The 20,105-nt window shown below is 49.6% G+C and overlaps 2 protein-coding genes across 2 annotated transcripts in view; one reads left to right on the forward strand and one right to left on the reverse strand.

Annotated features, from left to right (window-relative positions):
- The first annotated feature begins 3,598 nt into the window (after positions 1-3,598).
- FZD5 (frizzled class receptor 5) lies at positions 3,599-8,205 on the forward strand. The gene has a single exon (XM_027880151.1). It carries the CDS (start codon positions 3,704-3,706, stop codon positions 5,432-5,434), a length of 1,731 nt encoding a protein of 576 aa, XP_027735952.1. The 5' UTR covers positions 3,599-3,703; the 3' UTR covers positions 5,435-8,205.
- A 3,334-nt stretch (positions 8,206-11,539) lies between these two features.
- CCNYL1 (cyclin Y like 1) overlaps positions 11,540-20,105 on the reverse strand; it is a 33,245-nt gene continuing 24,679 nt past the window's right edge. Inside the window, exons 9-10 of the mRNA XM_027880153.1 lie at positions 16,087-16,249; positions 11,540-13,289 (exon numbers count right to left, since the gene is read on the reverse strand). Coding sequence (XP_027735954.1) covers positions 13,173-13,289; positions 16,087-16,249 — 280 coding nt within the window. The 3' untranslated portion in view covers positions 11,540-13,172. The remainder of the gene's footprint in view (positions 13,290-16,086; positions 16,250-20,105) is intronic.

A 20,105-nucleotide genomic window follows, 5' to 3' on the forward strand; every position in this document is an offset into this window, starting at 1 on the left:
GCCAGTGTTGGTGCTGGGGTTTGCAGCACGGGCAGCCTGCAGCCTTGCAGCTCTCAGGTGGGAAGGCAAACACTTGCATGGCAAGTGGAAGCAGAAGCACACCTGTCTTGGTGCAGCTCTGTCCTCTGTGTGGGGGAAATATTGATCTCCTTTTGTACCAGTACACAGTGGGTCTGCTGTGCTGGAGCTGGCTGGGGGCTGAGTCGTGATGCCAAATGTGATGGCTGTCTGTCCCTGCACTAGTGACGGGTACTAAGGCACAGTCGTGTGCTGTGCAAACCACCTTGTGGTCCCCTGCACCCCTTCACTCAAGCAGTTTGTTGTCAGGGGTCACTGCTAATTCGGGCAGGGCCTGAGGTAGCACAGCCTCCAGCTGGGGTAATTGGCAGGCTGCCCACCAGCATCAGGAGATCAGAGTCACCTGTGTTGGGCCCCCACCACTCCCTTCGTGGGAGCTGGAGACTTGTCAGCAGTGCAGACAAAACTGGGATTTGCTGCTTCAAGCAAGAAGGGTCGAGGGCTGGGGTGGTGTGCTGGTCTGTAACAAGAGGGGCAGGAGGTTCCTGCCCTGCTTTGGTACCAGAAAAGCCAAGAGTGAGATCAGTGCTCTCTGGCTTTGTCCTGCCCGAGCCTGAGCTGAAAAGCTCTTTGCAAAAGTCTGTCGAGTCCTCTAACAAGGGCAAGGGCAACAGCCAGTCTTTACAAAGGAAACTCAGTCCTTTTCTAAAGTCTTTTAAAAGTCACAGTATCCTTCACAAAGGCACTTTGTCCAGGTAAACAGTGTACACTGACAATCAGCAGTGAAAGAACCAAATACAGAAACATTTATCACCTTTTTGCTTTCTGCTCCTACCAGGAACCATTGAATCCCAGCTGAAAATGCCTCAACAGGTGGAAGGTATGTCTGTAAGGACACACATATTGTCAGCCTGGGCCCGTATCCTCTGGGCTGGAGCCAGGATCAGGGATTAGCTGAACTCCCAAGCAAACCTATCTAGGATGGTGGAGCTTCATGGACACTTCTGCACACGGATTAAAGGTAAAGTGATTTCTAATAATTTAAGAGTTTCTTAACAACAAAAGCATTTTCTTAGGGGCAGGAAACACTTTTTTTTTCTTGTGTCCAGGGTTTGGCACAGTAAATTTTGTGCAGGCACAGCTTCTGTCACTAATAGAGCTGGATGCACATAATGCACTGTATTCTTGTACTGTACCAAAGAGACGAGTAACAAGCCTATCAATTGTACTTGCACTTACACCGTATTTAATCCTGTTCTGGTTGCTCTGCTACGTATTCATAAAAAACAAAAAGGAAACAGAAGCACAGAGCAAGACAACAGATGTCTACCTGGCTCTTAATTGGATTTTATGTGTCCCCAGTGTAGCAAACACAGCATTATTTACAGCCAGGCTCTAGGAATTAGATACATCTGGAGGAGTGGCAAAACCTGAACCAGGCTACAGGAGCTGATAGATTAACTGAGATGAGGAACTGCCCCATTTTCCTCTTCTCATTTTCTCCCTTCCCACCTCTGTACCTGTTCCCCATTGTGTGTCAAACCAAACCTAGATATTGCCCGGGGGAATGCTTATAAAAATGAAAAATGCCATCAAAAAAGTGAATTTCTGCTCTTGTGGGGCTTCATCAGCATTTTCTAATTGTACAGCAATGATGATAATAAAAAGGCTGCCCTCTGCTCTCAGCTATAATTTGGATAATCAACTGAAAGCCATAATGAAACTGTCTGTGATTGCTTTCTGCTGGGCTGCTAGTTCACAGAAACTCATTGTTGGGGAGAATTAAAAGTTATGACTCCTGCTACATGGATATGCCACTGTCTTCCAAGGGTGCATGTGACTTGTAATTCTCTTATGTATAGCTTTATTACATGTAAAACTTACAGTGTTGAGCTCTAAATTTGAGATTTATTTTTTTTTTTAAAAGTTGTTAAGCATCAAGGTTGACAGTGCCAAATGATATGCATGCCTAGGACGGGTGGATGTGTGGACACAAAGGATTTCAGGGATGGCCTTAAAATCCCTGACAACTGGTAAACGGTAGCAGCATACCTTACTGTCAGTGCTCTGTCCATAGGTGCATCACCCAATGGCCACAGAGCAACAGGAAAGCCAGATTTTACCTCTGGGAGGAAGGCAGGAGCTAAGTCATGTTTTGAGTCTTTTATTTGTGGGTTCTGGATGCAGTTAGGGATATTTTGGATGCATGAGATATTGGGTGTTGGTGTTCCTTAGCATCCAAATGTGAGCTGTGTCTGTGATGTGCTGTGGATATGTCTTGACTAGCACAGCAAGTGCTGGATGAGAAGTATTTTTGGTTCATGTTGCCCTTCCATCCACATCCCCTGAGAAGGAGTGAGGAGCTCCTGTGCAAGGGCTCGGGAGCAGCCTTCCGCCTCGGCCAGAAAACGGGCTCTGCCACATTAGCTGCAGCCTCTGACTCCCAAATCTGGCTTCTGAAGTGGGTCTGTTCCCCTGTGTGCCTTGAACATGCTGTGGGCTTCAGGGCTTTCAGGGGAAGCCGCTGAAAACCAGGCTGGTAATTTAGGTGTTTGCGAATGCATGGATTGGAGGATTGGAATTCCTCGCAGTCAGGCAGCTGAGCGTGACCGCCGCGGTGGTCCTGGCAGGAGCCCGCGGTCCCCAGGGTGCTGGGCAGGGACTTCTGCCCTGGCACGGTCTCGTCGTTCGATCGCGCTGCGTCCCAGCACCTGCCCCCGCCTGGGAGGGAAGGAAGGGGCTGAGAACGCGGCTCCGAGACGGAGCGGCGGGCGACCGGAGTCCCGACGGGGAATGTGGCAGCACAGCTGCTGCACCTGGGCAGAGACAGTTTCCTTTCCCGCCGCGGCTCAGCTTTCTGGGAGCCGGGAGCGCTGCCTTGCTGAGCAGCTGGGAGCGAGCATCGGCGGGAGGCGGCGGCGGTAGATGCTGCCGTGCCCCACTTGTACCCGGCTTGATGTACCATTGCCGAAGCAAAGCAAACGCAGGCAGGACCTCTGCACCCTTCCCTTCCGCTGCCCAGAGTTTGCCCCCGTTCGTCCCCATCCCGTTGTGGCGGGGCCACGGCCGCGGCCCCCTCCCGCGGAGAGGGGCTGAAGGGCCCGACGAGGAGGGGGCGAAGCGGCAGCGCGGGCACCGCCTGCCCTCCTCCTCCCGCCGCGGCCCGCTGGGCTCTTCGCGCCCACCCGGGGGTCCCGGGCCTCGGCAGGGGCCCGGCGGACAAGAGGGGAAGGCGTTGGGATCCCCGCACAGACACGGAGCCAGGGGCGGAGCGGTCACGGATTTGGCAGCACCGCCACCTTCTCCCTTCGCCGCCCGCTCCCGGGCCGCCGCGGGATTCCGAGCACCGGCGGGCGGGGACGGAGGGACGCGCCCAGCAGGCGGGGGGGCCGGGGCCGAGCAGTGTCCCGGCGGGACGCCCCGTTCCGCCGCCCCCGCACTCGGTGCCCCGGGCGGGGGCGGCCCCGGGGAGCCCCGGCGGGGCGGGGACAGCGGCGGGGGCGTTCCCGGGGCGTTCCGAGGGCGGGGCGCGGGCGCGGCGCGGAGCGGAGTCGCCCGCCCGCCCCAGAGCGCAGGTGGCGGCGGTGGTGGCGGCGGTGCCGGTCGCGCTCCCGGCGGGGCCCCGCTCCCGGCGCGGCGGCGGCAGGTGCCAGGACATGCGGCGGCGGTAGGACGCGCGGCGGCGATGGGCGGCCGGCGGCTGCCGGTGCCGCTGCTGCTGGGGCTGCCGCTGCTGCTCGGGCTGCCGGCGGCGGGGCGCGCCGCCTCCAAGGCGCTGGTGTGCCAGGAGATCACGGTGCCGATGTGCAAGGGCATCGGCTACAACCTCACCTACATGCCCAACCAGTTCAACCACGACACGCAGGACGAGGCCGGGCTGGAGGTGCACCAGTTCTGGCCACTGGTGGAGATCCAGTGCTCCCCGGACCTGCGCTTCTTTCTCTGCAGCATGTACACCCCCATCTGCCTGTCCGACTACACCAAGCCGCTGCCTCCCTGCCGCTCCGTCTGCGAGCGGGCCAAGGCCGGCTGCTCGCCCATCATGCAGCAGTACGGCTTCGCCTGGCCCGAGAGGATGAGCTGCGACAACCTGCCTGTTCTGGGGGACTCCGAGGTGCTCTGCATGGGATATAACCACACGGAAGCAACCACCCTGCCGCCTTTCTTTGGGAAGCCCACGCGCCCTGCCAAGGACGTGGCCAAAAACCTGACACCGCTTGATGGGCAGCGGCCCTCGGGGCTGGACTGTGGTCAGACTTGCAAGTGCAAAGCGCCCCTTATCCACATCTCCAAGGAGTCCCATCCGCTGTACAACCGCATCAGGACTGGGAAGGTACTCAACTGTGCCATTCCCTGCTACCAGCCCTACTTTACCCAGGATGAGAAGACCTTTGCCACCTTCTGGATCGGCCTCTGGTCCATCCTCTGCTTCCTCTCCACCTCTACCACCGTGGCCACCTTCCTCATTGACATGGAGCGCTTCAAGTACCCTGAGCGCCCCATCATCTTCCTCTCTGCTTGCTACCTCTTCGTCTCCGTGGGCTACATCGTGCGGCTGGTGGCAGGACATGCCAGCGTGGCTTGCAACCCGGAGCACCACCACATCCATTATGAGACCACGGGCCCTGCTCTCTGCACTGTGGTTTTCCTTCTCCTCTACTTTTTTGGCATGGCCAGCTCTATCTGGTGGGTCATCCTGTCCCTCACCTGGTTCCTGGCAGCTGGCATGAAGTGGGGCAATGAGGCCATTGCTGGCTACTCACAGTACTTCCACCTGGCTGCCTGGCTCATCCCCAGCGCCAAATCCATTGCTGTACTGGCACTCAGCTCTGTGGATGGTGACCCGGTGGCTGGGGTTTGCTATGTGGGCAACCAGAGCCTGGAGAACCTGCGGGGCTTTGTGTTGGCACCACTAGTGGTTTATCTCTTCACCGGCAGCCTTTTCCTGCTGGCTGGTTTCGTCTCACTCTTCCGCATCCGCAGTGTGATCAAGCAGGGCGGCACCAAAACTGACAAGCTGGAGAAGCTGATGATCCGCATCGGCATCTTCACCGTGCTCTACACCGTGCCGGCCACCATCGTCATCGCCTGCTACATCTACGAGCAGCACAACCGGGAGGCGTGGGAGCAGGCGCAGAACTGCTCCTGCCCGGGGGACCCTCACCGCCCCAAGCCTGACTATGCCGTCTTCATGCTCAAGTACTTCATGTGCCTTGTGGTGGGCATCACCTCTGGTGTTTGGATCTGGTCTGGCAAGACACTCGAGTCCTGGAGGCGCTTCACCGCCCGGTGCTGCCGGGCCAGGAAGCCTGTGGGCGCCTCTGTGTATGGTGAGGCCAGCCCGGCGCTGGCTGGCAGGACGGTGCTGCCCAGCATGGCCTCCTACCACAAGCAGGTCCCGCTGTCCCATGTGTGACCGGAGGGAGCCTCAGTGACCCCAGCCACAGGGAGGAGAGGGTTGCAAAGACCCTGGGGCCACAGAAGAGGGGGTGAGAGCTGGGCCACCCCTGGCACCCTCAGCCCCACCGTGGCGGTGCTGCCTGGGACCAAGTGTGTGCGCCCACGGGGCACGGAGCAGCCGTGGCCCCAGGCAGGGCAGGGAGGGGTGCTGCCAGCCATGTGGGGGCAGAGGGACAGGGAGGACTGGAGCCTGGCACTGCCACGTATGCGCCATTTGGGGGTCCAACACCCTGGCTGGAGTTCTAGGGTGCTGCTGCCAATCAGGTGGCAGGTATCCCTCGAGCATTGATTTGTATCCCACAGGAAGCCTCTGGACAGGTCTTGCCAGTGCCTGGGTGAGGGACAGAGCTGCAGCAGGCAGGGTGGATGGTGGCCCCTGACCCCAGGTGGTGCTGGCACTGGCACTGAGCTGCTCACCAGAGCCTGGAGGGTGTGAGGGGGTTGGGGAGAGCTGGCAGGGGGGCTGCTTCCCTGGGCCCCCAGGGCCCCTGGAGCCCCCATGCACAGCTGTGTACTTCAGAGGAGAGGGCTTGAGGGCCCCTGGCATGAGGCAGCCGCCTGGCCCCGCTCGGGCAGCAGATCACACTGGGTGGGAGTGAAGGAGCTGCGCGGGCTGGGGGCTTCGTAGGTGGTGGCAGTGCAGGAGGAAGGGCCATGGAGAGGATCTGTCACCCAGCCCTCAAGGCAGGCAGGGACAAGGTCCCAATTGTCTGCAGCACAGGTGGGGACTAGGTGACCCCTCATGGTCCCTTCTGCCCTGGGCAAGCACATGCCGGCTCCCCTCCGTGCAAGGGGCTCAGGGCCTGGCAGGAGCTGGTGCTGGGCAGCTCGGCAGAAGTGACTCCCTGCTCATCCCCAGGGATGGGCAGCTCCACTGCCCATGGAGCAGCCCCGGAGAGACATGGGGCTGTGACGGTGATGAGGCTGCTGTCCCAGCATGAGGCTCACAGGGAGCCCTGGGCAGCGCCGGCTCTGGCTCCAAGAGCAGCATTCTCATGAGCTGCTGTGTGCTCTGGGAAGGGCCTGGTGCTGCTCTGCACCTCTCGCCTCTGCAGCATGAGTTTCTCATGTCTGCCTCGTGCTGTGTGGGTTACCTGGGGCTAGGTGAGCAGGCCTGGTGCCCTGCCTGCCAGCCTGCCAGCTGTGGCATGTGGCGCAGCAGCTGAGCGTGGCACAACCAACCCTAAAAGGGGGGGTTGAATCCCCGCAGAGAGTAGTGTCTGCACGTTGGGGTTTCTGAACCAGGCTGTCTCTCCTGAGCAGCAGCTGGGTTTTCCAGCCAGTCGGCTTCAATACTTCTTGCTGCTTTTTTCAAAGCTGTGTGTCTGCCGGAAACAATGCCAGGTTTGAGAGCGAGCAGTTAATTTGGGAAAATTTAGCTAAGAGCTCGTGCTTCTTTCCTTCCAACTTCCCAAGCTTTTTTTCCTTCCCCAGATCAGGCAGCAGCTGAGCACTGACAGAACCAGTGCCCAGCATGAAGTGGTGGTGACAGCTGGGTGTCGATAAGTAGAATTATGGCGAGGGGGGCTCTGTTATCAACGTCACAGAACACAGCAAGGGCAAGGGGCTCCAGCTGTGGCACAGGATGAGGCACAGCTGGCAAAAGGCGGCTGCTTCTGGCTTCAGGCCACTTATGAGAGCACCCAGTTTTTAATTTATTTCTTTTTTCCCTGCCCTAATTAGTGATCACGTGTGTAACTGTCCAGCCATTACTCAAATCCTTTTTGCCCTCCTTCGAGCGTGGCACTGTGACCCGGCTGCTCAAGCACCGGAGAACAACGCTGGCTTTGCTCCCGCAGGACTGCAAGGATCTGAGGCTGTTCCCAACACCCTTGGACCATTTCAGTCAAAGAGGTTTCCACCTCACTTTAAAACCAAAGCCTGTGAAGTGAGGAGACACTCAAGTGGCACATCTCTTGATAAAGGTACTGCCAAGGTACCACATGAGTGTCTCTGGGGCATCCAGGCCAGAGGAGCCAGTGGTGCAGGGACTGAAGGCTCAGCAGGGACTGTTCAGGCACACAAATCTGCACTCTTGTGACAGGGCTCGCTCCCTCCAGTGTGTTGCTGTACTTTATCGCAGATAGAATTGCACCATGTTGTGATACGGACTGTAAATTGTTGTATTATAGCCTAGCTTGTACATACAGAAGCTGTAGTGACCTTTGATACGGGTTAGGGACAGGTGTGTTCTCTGCAGTGAGGCAGGTCAGGTACAGAGACGCTGTGGGTAGTCTCGTATTGTAATCCAGGGCATTAAATGATTCCAACCTGCTCCAGTCCACCTTGCTGGACTCCTCTCTTTCTATAGTGCCTTTTGTAGATACAGCTAAACACACATCATGCAATACAATGAACAAAACCATGTCAAAGGTGGTATTTTCTTGTTTTTGTTTTTTTCCGAAGTGCAACTGACTGTGTAAAGAAATCCAAGATTAGCTACAAACTGTTGCCTGTTGAAAAATGCAAGAGCATTTCAGCTTTGATCCTATGGTAGGGTAATGCAATCAACTCGTGTCCGAGCCTGGCTTCTCAGCAGCAAGTGGCAGGAGGGGGGAAGGAGTTGTTGCTGTGTACCCCGTCTCTTGTAGCCAATTTACATGTTGGGTTTTGCCTCTTTTGTTACTGATGCTGTTCAATGTTTAAATTACTGTACTATATTTTGTGAAAAGCTGAAGAAATTTTATTCGAAGAGAAGTATCAAGATTAGTTATTTATGAGGACAAAGAAAATCAGTGTGTGTTGTTTTCTCTCCTTCTGCTTCTGTTAGAATATTAATGACTTTAAAAACTTAGCTGTGGGGGGGACTGGGAGCCATGTGGTGGAGGGCTGTGCAGGGCTCTTATTACTGGGGATCCTGGGGAACTGGTGAGGCAACTACACTTGAGTGGCACAGGAATAGCATGTTCCATGTGCACAAACCCCACGCACAGCTGTCCTTGGCACAGAGGATGGCACACACCCGCGCCCTCACCGCTGGCATGCTGTGGCCCACCACGGCACCGAGGTCCCAGCCTGGATCTGCTCTGAGCTGAGCTCATCCCCAGGGGGGCCGTGGTGGCTGTGCTGCTGGCTGTGCCTGTGACTTCGCTGACAGCGCCTTTCCCTGAGAGGCCAAGGTCACGCCTCGCTGGTAAAAGAGGGTTAACTATCAACTTTTATTTGCGTTCTGCAGTTTGCACAGTATCAATCCCTCGCCCTGTGCTGAGATCAGGCCCTGAAGAGGTGCCCTTTGATACTCCTGAGGCCAAGCAGATGACAGCTCTTAGCCAAGCAGGATGCTGCACGCTGATTTGGGTGTTCTCCTTGCCATCTGCTGTGCAATCCCTCCTGTTGAGAGGAACACTTTAGGAGGGACAGCAAGGGGTTAAGGCTGGCTCCACAGTGACTAATGGTGCAGGACTGTGCTATCTAGTTAGGTGTGTAGGCACACACCAGGTCCCACTAGATAGGATCTCTTACTGGAAGCAGCCCCACAGCTTGACTCACCTGATTCCTCAGGGATCTGCCTCCCCTGTGCTCAAGTACAGGCAAAACATACTGTTGGGGCTAATCCTATCACTTGAAGGGCAACAGTTTTGGGGTATGGAGGTGACACGCACCATTTCAGCATCAGGTTCTTCCCAACACACTGTGGACACTTGCTGCCTGCTTCCATCACCTTGCTGGCAGCCTTGTTGTCTTTGCTGCCTCCCAGGGAGCTGTTGTGTCCTCAGCTCCTCAGTAAACAGGCGTTTGGCTGCGCTGCCATGCGCCGCCTACCTCCAGCCATGGTTTCCAAGCACGGGAAGGGCCTTTCCTGCAGGGAGCTGTGTGACTCACCTGCAGGACTCTGTTCCTGTGAGCACCTGCACAGCCCAGCCTAATGCTTGTGCTGCCGTGTCTCTCCTGTGCTCTCCATGTTCCACTTGGGCAACTTAGGCCAGCCTCGAGGTAGTCGCTGCCTTCCCTGGGGTTCAGCAGTGCAAATGTGGCACAATTTCAGGCTGGGGTGATGTGGGGAATGACTATGTCTGATGGCATGGGGACCACATGGCTTTTCAAATAGGTTTTAATATCATCAAGCAGAAGCCCAAGTAGTTATTTCACCTAGAAAATGCCTTGTCCATGAAGGCAGCCTGACTTTTCTGATTCTAAAACAAACAGGCCCATGCTCAGCCAGGTAAGTGCTCTTTTGCTAGCTATTCAATTGAGAGGGGTAGGTGTGAGTGAGGGCATTACAGTCACTTTGGCAGCACCCTGTAATTCACTGTACGTTGTCAAACAACTTATTTGGTGCAAGTGTAGTTTCCCCAGATTATAATACGGAATCTCAGTCCTGTGTAATGCTCTTGCATTACTGTGCTGTGGGAAATCCCAGCACAGGATGGGGGCTGCAGCCTGTCCAGTGCTGAGCTCTGAACTCAGTAGTTCACCCTGCCCCAGGCATGCCTGCCAACCCCTTGTGCAAGCTCTTGCCTCAATTGCTCTTCTGTCCTCTTCTGCTTGCTCGGGTTATGCTTGACGCCTCTACTCTTATCCAGAAGCAATGGTCTTGACATTTATTCCCTCCCTCAAGTGCCTGTCCTCTTAATTGCCAAACCCATGGTGAAGTAGTTCTCATAAAATTCCCTTGGAAACAAAATACACAGTCCCTGTACACAAAGGGAAAGGGCTGCTGAAGCCCAAGGGCATCATGTAGCCCACAAACACCTCCATGGCTTCCTGCCCCCGCTGACCGCCAGCGTGCTGCTCCTGTTATTCTTGTTGGTGCTCACGTTTCTCCTGCTGGGCCACAGCACAGCTATTGTCCCTGCAAACAGCATTTAGGGCCAGATGGGGAGTGCTGCCCTGGAACTGAAAGCAGGCAGCGGTCACCCCAACATAGATTAAATATTACTCAGCTGTTGGGTTAAGAAAAACAAGGTACATTGATTCTGTAGCTGGTTGCCCTTCCCTGGCAGCAGAGGTAGGTCAGTCTCTGTAATTACAGTCTTCTAACCATGATGGTAATTTTTCTTTTCCCTCTTTGAGAGAAGTGCTGCCAACATATTAAGAATAGTTCAAGTTGGAGGGTACCCCCCCCACAGTTCATTGTCCAGCAGAACCACCTAAATGTAATTCCTTTGAAACACTCTCTCTGCTTATTCCTGCAAAAGGAAGCTGTATGGTTTACTTTTTATTGTTTAGCTAAGAAATATACTAGCTGTGGTTTTTTTCAGAGTGTAACTCTTTCAGGGGGACCAGAGTGTTAAATGGAATAGTGACTTTTTCTCTCTTAAGAAGTCAAGTTGTAGTTCAGGCCTGTTTAGCATCTGCTGAACAGGTCAAAATCCCATTGGGAATGTGCTCTGGGCTACAGTAAGACTAAAGCCAGGTAAGATTGGAAGCAAAATTAGGTCTGGAGCAGCAGCCTTCTGCAGGATGTACTGCAGAAGGAGCCATCAGCTTGAGTTGTCATTCACCTGACATCAGATCAGCAGAAAGATCATTTGGCACAAAAAGGTAAGTGAGTGCCCCCAGTCTGTGCTGAGCCCCTCACAGTGAGCACACCAGCCAAGTGCACCAGACCGATCCCACACAGCTGAAGGCACCTGGCGGTGCTGAGGGAAGCAAAGCTCGTTAGCAATTAGGTCACAAGTCAATCCAGGAGGGGGTCACTTGTAGCTTCCAATTTACTGCTCCTCAAGGGAGGACTTAAAAAACATCAAGTCGCCTCCCGAGAGACTGGCCCTCCTTAAAGGCCATTTGAGTGCAAAGAAACTGTTAGTGAGGGGTTATTCGAGCAGCCCAAAAGCCATGTGGGAACAGCTGGGCAGCCATGCAGGACTGCACCCACCAGGCCTCAGGCTGCCCCAGTGCCGCTCACAGCTGCCACATGACCCCTGCTGCCTGCTCCCAGGCATTCCCAAATCACTGGGATAAAATGAAGGAGAGGGACTGATATGGGGAACAGAAGGGCCTTAACACACAACTGGGGTTTTTCTTTCTTTTCCTACTTGAGAGAAGCTGCACAGCACCAAATACTCATGAGGGGAAATGGAATCCAACACCTGAACAGAACACACTTTTCACATTTAACTTTAATTAAAATAGAGTTTATTAGCTTTTCTTTTAATATAAACATGAGAAAGGAAAAACACCTGAAGATGTAGTGTTATTTTCAAAATTGAACTGTGATCAATACCTGAAGTGCCAAGTTCCATGGATTTGGGAGCCAGGGCCTGGCATATTTGCACACTGCAAAAGGCTGTATGCATCATTTTAATAGCTGAGTGCAGCCAAACTGATGATGGCACTCAGACAGCCCTACTCCCAAAGGCACATGGACTTGTTATTCAGTGTAAGTTTCTGGGCCTTGGCTGTACGAGGAAGCGCACAAAACCCATGCCATTTGGAGGGAGATCTGCTCCTAGGACACACTGCCTAGAACCTATTTGGATTCAAGAAGGGAAGATACTATAAAGACTTGTAACAGGAACAGTCTAATAATACTTATCCTGTTTAGAGTTCAGTTTCAGAGCCTGAAAGTAAGCGCTGTTCCAAAGTCTCAGAAAGAGCAAACCCCAAGCCTCTAGAGCAGTTGCACAAGATAAAATTCACTTTGGGAAAAAAAATAGGATTTATAGAAAGCTTTTTGATGATTCTCAGTTGAACACAATATTTTTTCATCTACCTTCTTAGGTAGTCCAGGATTCTCAAACTCATTATTGTCTCATTATGAATGTAAATTCCTCCCAGGAAACTGAAACCCAAGGAGAGCCAGATGGATGCACAATATCAGCTTTAGGAACTCCACTGTATTTAGCACAAGAGATCTGCAGTAGAACTCAGAGAAGCAGTGCTGCACACACGCCATTCACCACTGGATTGCTACACTGTTTGGGATGGTGATGATGTTTCCAGACCAACTTTGTCATTCAATGCCTCAGAAAAATACACAGATTACATCTCTTCCAGAGCAAGTATTAGAAAATGAGAGAAGCACCATAATTCACAAGAAATGCAGCATGGACCCTATACATTTTAACAATACATAAAACCGTAACTCTGTCCCCAGTCAAAACATTCAAAGTCTTTTGACAATGTCTACTGGAGTGAAGTTGTGGGTGCAGAGTTGGAATTCCTTCCTGCTGGGCAGCTTCTTGGCATGAACACATCACCAATAATAGCAGCTTTTAGTAGCCAAACCAGGGAAAAACCATCAACACGTGTCTATGCTACTGTTTTCAGCTCCAGAGTGGCTTTATACTTTAAGAGTCCCATGTTTTGTGTTGTTTTTTTGTTAACACTGCATTGACCTGAAATACAAATGCAGTGAGACTCTGGATGACAGGGGAAAGGAGGGAAGAACATTGTAACTATAGTCATGTGGTTAGTGTTTAAATTCTAAAATTTAAAACTACTTATTATTAAAAACCTCAAGAGTTCACAGCTATAGGCCTACATAGTAAGCAAACATCTGTGGGGGAGAGAAGGAGATAAGTTTGTTTTTGCACCTCTGGATACATTAGAAGGAGGAGAGAGTTGGTTTGACAAAGGTCTTGATTTTTGCACCAAGTATGCTCCTCAAGCTCTGGGCTCCCTTGGCTAATTTACCCTCCTCTCCTCCTTTTCCTGGAAGACACCATCACTGCTGGCTTGTGTGCATGGAGTGGTGGTATTCCTCCGATTCATATGGATGCTGGTTCATGGTGCTGCACTTTTCTCTCTCCTCAGGAGAGGATGGCATTAGAACGGCGGATACCAACTAAGTTATCAGCACTGAAAGATCGTCTCATAGCAGCTTTTGACAAGTCTTTGTATTTGTCTTCACACAGCCGGGAGATAGCCTGGATACCACGTTCAGAGACAAAATGAAAAGTACACATTAGAAAAGTTCACACATTTCAAGGAAAGTTTTACAAGTCTAATACCAACAGCACAGGTGCTCTGCAGCAGTGATGCTGCAAAGAACTACTTTGGAGGGAAAATATTAAGGGGGTCTGTCCCCATGCTAACATGAACCCCAGCCATCAGAAAGTAAGACCTAAAGAAGGGGAGTGGTTTCTATAACCAAATATCTTCTTTCCTTTACTAGTCTCACTATCTAATGGAAAACTTGGATCCATTTCACACTTTAGAGCTGGAGGAAAAACTGCACCAGGTAGTTGGGTCTGATGCACACAGCAGCACAAAACCCTCTATTTTAACAATGCAGGTGTGTGCACAGGCATTTCTATGAGAAAAAGGTTCAACCTAAAAACGTTTCTGCACTCCCTTGGGCATCTTGCCTTTGGCCACTCAGTGCAAGCGAGCCTAGGAAATGAAGTTCTACTACGATGTCTGTTTTGCCTTTAGTTTCTCTACACCCTTACCCCAACATGGTCTTCCCAGGATCACCCACACGATCATATCTCAGAAGAGATCTGAGAAGGGAGGGCAGCCATGGCACTTTATTACAGCAGTTAAATACTAGCACATGTGGACAACCTAGTGTTTAACTGCTAAACTGCTTTTTCATCCTTTTATTGGCTTGCTTCTGTCCTGCTCATCTAGCTAGTCAAGAAGCCTTTATTCCGGTGCAGCTATTCTAGTAACAAATTTTTATTTAAAATCCTAATAACACAACTGTCCAAAAAACACTGTGTGTCCTCCCCCTGCAAGGCCTATTTCTCATTGGAGCCTTCAGGCATTATCAGTGCAAATTAATAAGGATACCTGTATTAAAAGGCTGAACTGAATTTCAGTCCTGAACATTCACTTCCATTAATAATTTACTACCTATCACCAGATGAACTCTCAGAGTCCTGCGACCAGCTACAAGCCTACACCTTCCCTTTAAGGCAGCACCCATTCAGCACAGCCCTATGTTCTGGAAGTTCAAAAGGTGAAAAGCACTCTGAGCATGAATAAAGTTCTAAGTGTGTTTTAAAATAATTATTTACATTTATTCCTGCCGACCTTCTGGAGGCAGGCATTTGGCTCAAGAGTGGCATTCTTTGAGACACTGGCGGCATGAGCTCCTGCTGCAAGACCAGACAGACTCTCCATCTTGCTTTAATGCTGGCACATCAATCATAAAGCAACCTGTGTTGACATATTTAGCCCCAGTCGCCCATATGGTGTAAATCAGTTTTCAATCCCTGGAATTCACTAATTTACCGCTTTATATATCAACTGCTCATGTGCTTCAAACCGAAAAGTGGAATTAAAAATTTTAGCAAATGGTTTAAATACTCATCAAATTTTAGAATCAAATCCCAAAATGTCCTATATAGATGCATTAGTAAGTACATTATGGCAAATTACATACTGTACTGAAAATGACTCTGGTTTTGAATACCGAGCCCCCAGATGCTAAGAAAGAAGAAACAAAACAGGCTCACAATCTGTAAATCATCCACTTATGCCTGGGCACTGAGCAGTTCAGTAAACAATTTCCTGTGGACTATGAACTGCCCTACAACCACATTTACAATTAGTGACAGTGTTAGCTTAAAGTGCAAGTAACAAGGGTGAGACAAAGCAGAAGAGTTGCATTGCTAAACTTTAAATAGAGGAATTCATAGGCATATCATACCTATCATTCCAAAGGACCATGAGGGATCACACTTATTCCCAGCCACTTCAGGGACAAAATAAAAAACCCTAGGACTTGGCAGAATTATTGAGGGTGGGACAACAGAACAATATAAGCCAAGAATACCACAGCATACCCCTCTTGAAAGGGGCTGTGGTATCAGTGTACACAAGGCCTGTGGTAATGCCTTTGTTGAAAGGTCAACAAAATAACATGCAGAGTCATCAATTAAACCTGGACAGATGAAAGGTTGCATTGATCCAACAAGAAAATTTCCCTGGGAACCCAGGTAATTTTCAAAATGTCTTACATATCTCCATCAACCAGGAAGACTGACTCTGCAAAAGTTCAAGTTTTTTAAAATGTGCCTTCACACCAAGAAGGCTGCAGGGACTCACAGAAGGGCAGCCTTTCCCATTGAGCAGAAAGGGCCAGTTATCTGCATTTACATTCCTCTGGGCATTCTGAAGGATTCCCAAGAAGAGGCTATTCCACAAGTTTATCTTAAAGCAACATTTCTTTGGAAAGGTGAAGTTCTACAAGTTATGAAAAGAAGAATATTATTTCTGCAGCTGTCCCCAGACAAATGGTTTATTAAACCGTGAGAGCAGTAAGAGTGCTCCCTCTAAAAGCAGCTGTGCAGTGGGATGCAGTGGGAAACCTTCAGCTGGTAGTATTTAGAAAGGGCCGAGTGTGACTGTCTCTAGGTGCTTGGAATACAGACTGTGACCAGGGAAGGACAGACAATCCATTACATATGACACTAATCCTTTCAATCTTAAGTAGCCTAGCTGAGCTACGGTTCCCAAAATAATATCCATTTTATTTTGCGATCTGCCGGACTTCTGTAATCTCTTCTGAAACCCTCCCTTTTCTCAGAATACTAGCTTAGCCTAGGCATGGTTGTAGACGTGCTAACTGTAGTTATAAAGGGGTTAAATTACCCTGTAATACACTAATCTAAAAGCTTTTTAGTTTTTTTAACCACCACTTAACATGATTAGCAACAGATGCTCTTACTACACACCCAGACAGAGTCCCCTGCTCAGCCACTCTCAGAGCATTACCTCCAGCTTCTGTGCTCTCTCTTTACTGAGAGGCTCCAGCAGAAAGCTCAGGTTATTGTCATCTGCTAGGGAGCGAAGATCAAAGTAGTATTTGGCGTAAACACTGGCAGGAACATTGATATTAAACTGCAGTAGCTCCAAGAAATGTCTTTCCATCTCGTTCCTAGGAGGCATAAGGGACAGAAGACAAAGGGAAAAAAAAAAGATTGTTTTAGCTGGCTGAAAACACGGAAGAGACCTCAAGCTTGTTTTAAAACCAGCAACTCTGAAATAGTCATCGTGAGCTCTGCATTATTAGTTTTGAGAGACAGGTCATTCCCTGGTGCTCAAAACAAGGTGCAGCTTTTGAGTCCTGGCACCTCCGTCTCGGAGAGGAAGGTAGTGCCCTGTCGTGCACTCGCTCGGCTGACTGGGGAGGTTCATTCTTCGGAGTTCCATTAGTGCAGCTGTACAATTCATGTGCCATTCTCACTCTCATACGGCCCCACACTATAGTGATCAGATGAAAGGAATGATGTATGCTGTTTATTAGCTCTGAAGAACTTGCAGACATTTTCACCAGGCTGATAACAGGAAGGGGGTTTATTGAAGTAGAGGCGGACTAACAAAAGGAGTAGGCAGATCACCACGGCAACAAATGGATCTATGAAGAGCTGCTGCTATTATCTCACAGAAAAAAGCCTCTTGAAGCAACATGGATTCATCTCCAATAAATAAATAAATAAGCAGCATTAGGTGGGAGAAGGAATTTTCTCCTCAATAGCATTAGGCAGGATAACAAAAGTACTGTGTCAAAGGGCACTGTCCAGTTTTTACTCTCTTGTCTGTTTTCACTGGGCAAAGTACTTGGAGGAAAGCGGGGAGAGTGCCATGACATGAAAAAGGCTGCTTCAGCTACTGTACTGTGGTCAGCTGAAGCAGAGATGTTCTACAGAGAAAAAACAACGTTTTACAAATTAACCTAAAAAGAAATTGGTGGCATCCAAAACAAGTAATTCAGTTCAACACTAGCTCAACAACTGCTCCTACTGGCAGCAGACCTGTCTCAAGAGAATTTAGCAGCTGTGTAGGCCAACTGTGATTACACCGTAAGGTAAGCTGCACAAAGTCAGGGCCAAGGCTGTTTACTGCTTTCTGGGAGCTTTCAAAATGGACACTCTACCTACCAGAGGGGGGCAAGTAAATCAGGAATCATCCAGGTTGTCCTGTACTGCATGGCGGGTCGCAATATGAATAGGAGCTTTGTGCTTGTTTCTGGCATAGTGGACTTGAGTATCATTGAACCTAGTGCCAAAATTAATTTCCTGTTCATATGGTCATAAGCCTATAGAAATGTAAATCAGATAATGTTTTGATGATCAGCTGATCAGAGCTTGATTTACCCTGTGAATAAATGCTCTTCACTTCCCCCTTTATACTCACTAGGCTAATACATTTTAATTCTGTAAAAATACAATTCTTCATTGGATTAACAAGTCTATTAACAGTGGTTTAAAACCTGGGAAAGGATAATGCCCATGTGCCTTATTTACAAATATATGTAGCCTAAAGAGTGAACAGCATGTGTCCCCTTACAAACAATCAGGGCAAGATTAGCAGCTGCACAGTTAATTTTTCAGCGATTATGGATTTGCTCTCATCAAAGCAAGCAAGTTCTGACAAAGGATGACTTCCAAATATCAATTTAATTTCCTTTGATTTTTTTCCTCCATTAAAAATAAGTAAAACAAAACAGCCCGACCTTCCAAAACCCCAAAGAAAAACTCTTTTCAGTGAAAATAACCACCTGTGTTTTGGTCACATGAAAAAGGACTTTCTTTCTGGAAGAGCCACCCAGCTCCCACTGCCAATGGAGCTGTGGGGTGGGGCTGCCAGCACATGTCCCAGGCAGTAAGGAGTGTTTGTTGGGGAGGAGATGCACCTACTGTGCCTTCAGAAGAGGTGCCTGGCTTGTACACACACACACACATACACAGACGAGATTTGCAAAGTGGGTGCACTAAATCAGACATAAGACATTTTGCCACTTCCAGAGCAGAGTAGCTCCCTTGCTTGGCTTGCAGTGGCTCAGCAAGGGTACCTATCAGGTTAGTGAGGCCATTCTAGGTCCACACAGCCAAGAGGAAAATTCACAGAAAAAGTACACAAACAAAACTTGCCACCAGTTCATGTAGATGGGCCTTTACTGCACAAGAATGGCCCACCCAGGGAGCGATACTTGGTAGAGTCCTGCCAAGCAATCTTTAGCTGGGGAGCTGCTGGGATTTTGGGTGGATTTTTTGGCAGCATCACCAGCCATCACCAACATTAGAATGCAGTTGTGCCTGAAATCCTTTGCTGATTTTTTCCTCTCACTAACATTTGTATTTTGAATAGCTAATACTCAAGTAACTGGTTTAAAAAATACTGGAACTACTAAATCTGACAATTAACTATAGCAGCAACTATTAACTGAAAGTAAACTTCTGCACTTAAAATAATTTTCCTGACTATTTTAGGCAGTTTTCCAAGGTCCCTATTATGGTGATGTTATCCAACCAAGGAGCAGTGAAGTCTGCCAAGCTGCAGCACTGCAGAGCCTGGGATGAGCACCCTTGACCACTGTCAGAAACAGGTTGTACAGTTTCTGCCCATATCTAAATCCAAAGGTCTAAGTCATTTCAAATGAGATGGGATCACAAAAATCCCATCTTCAAATTGGAGGAAAAAATATACCTGAATTCCATCTGTTTTCCTTACCATCATCACTGCTTTGAAAATGCAAGTACCGACAATTTCAGGAGACCCAGCATCGGCAATAGAGAATAAACATCCTGCTTGTTACAGATATTTTCAGTGCTATCAATTTGATTTGTCCCAAATAGGGCTAGAAGAGGAGACATCAAAAAGAGCAAGATATATACTCCAGCACTCCTTTCTTCGCTGACCCCACTTCAGCCATCTCAGAGTTATTTGCAGCAATGCTTCAAGTATGTTCCTCAGATAGATGAGCACTCCAGGCCAGGTTGAGTGAAGATGTACATTGTATAAAATCACTAATTATGCTTTCCTGAAAGCAGGGCTGGCACAGCCCTGCATTTTGAGACAAAGAACTCCCAGGCAAGGGGTATGTATAAAACAAATAACTGCATTCACTGTTGCTGTTTGAGATGTGAAATAACTCGAATAATAAAAATTGTTTTGGTGGAGAAAACTCCTTCAATTTTAGAAATGCCACCCCCAACCTAAAAGGAAGAAGACTAGATATTCCTCCTTCTAAAGAATCCCAAATGAATAGTTACGTACTGTATTTTAAACATTAGTTTTGGGTTGAATCCAGTGAAAAGAGCTTGGGGCAAGAGCAGACTCTCCCTTCACACAGGCAGCCTTCCACTGCTGTGTGCAAAACTCTACCACCTCAGTCTGCTCCTGTGCTAGGACTGGCCCTTACTACACAGGCCTGGACACAAGCTCAGGGCACAGCAGTGTGATAAAACTCAAACACACGCAAAGCATGCCATGAAGTTTACTACAGCCAGAGAGCCTGGTGTTTTAAGCTGGCCTTGTAGCATTTCTACCGCTGTGATAATAAGGGAAATAGGAGAACGAGCTGCCAAATAGAATTATAACAATAATGTTGACATTTCAGAGCTCTTAGATAGAACTTCATGAGAGGGAATTTAACAGAAAACTTAATGGTCCGAATACACTCCACATAAACACACTTCCAGCCCGTGGCATGAGCCTGGAGCCACAAGGATGAACATCTTCCAGTACTGCAGAATCTGTAGGGATTAAAGCTGAGTGCACCAAGAAACAACAGCAGATTCAAAATTTCTGAAAAACTGAAATCTACATCAAAGACAAAAACATATCCAAGGAACAGCCTTACATAAACAAGCAGCAGTAAGACTGAGGATTTTGCTCTCAGCACTGTAGGCATGTCTAAGAACTCGGCCAAAGAGGATAAGCTGTAGCAGTAGCTGTGTGTAACACATGCAATCATAGATACCCACACAAACAGCACCTGCCGGCAGCAG

Source organism: Empidonax traillii, unplaced genomic scaffold (genome assembly GCF_003031625.1).
Source record: "Empidonax traillii isolate 1590-97213 ecotype Southwest subspecies unplaced genomic scaffold, ASM303162v1 scaffold65:size4453928, whole genome shotgun sequence".
Taxonomy (NCBI): Eukaryota; Metazoa; Chordata; class Aves; order Passeriformes; family Tyrannidae; genus Empidonax; species Empidonax traillii.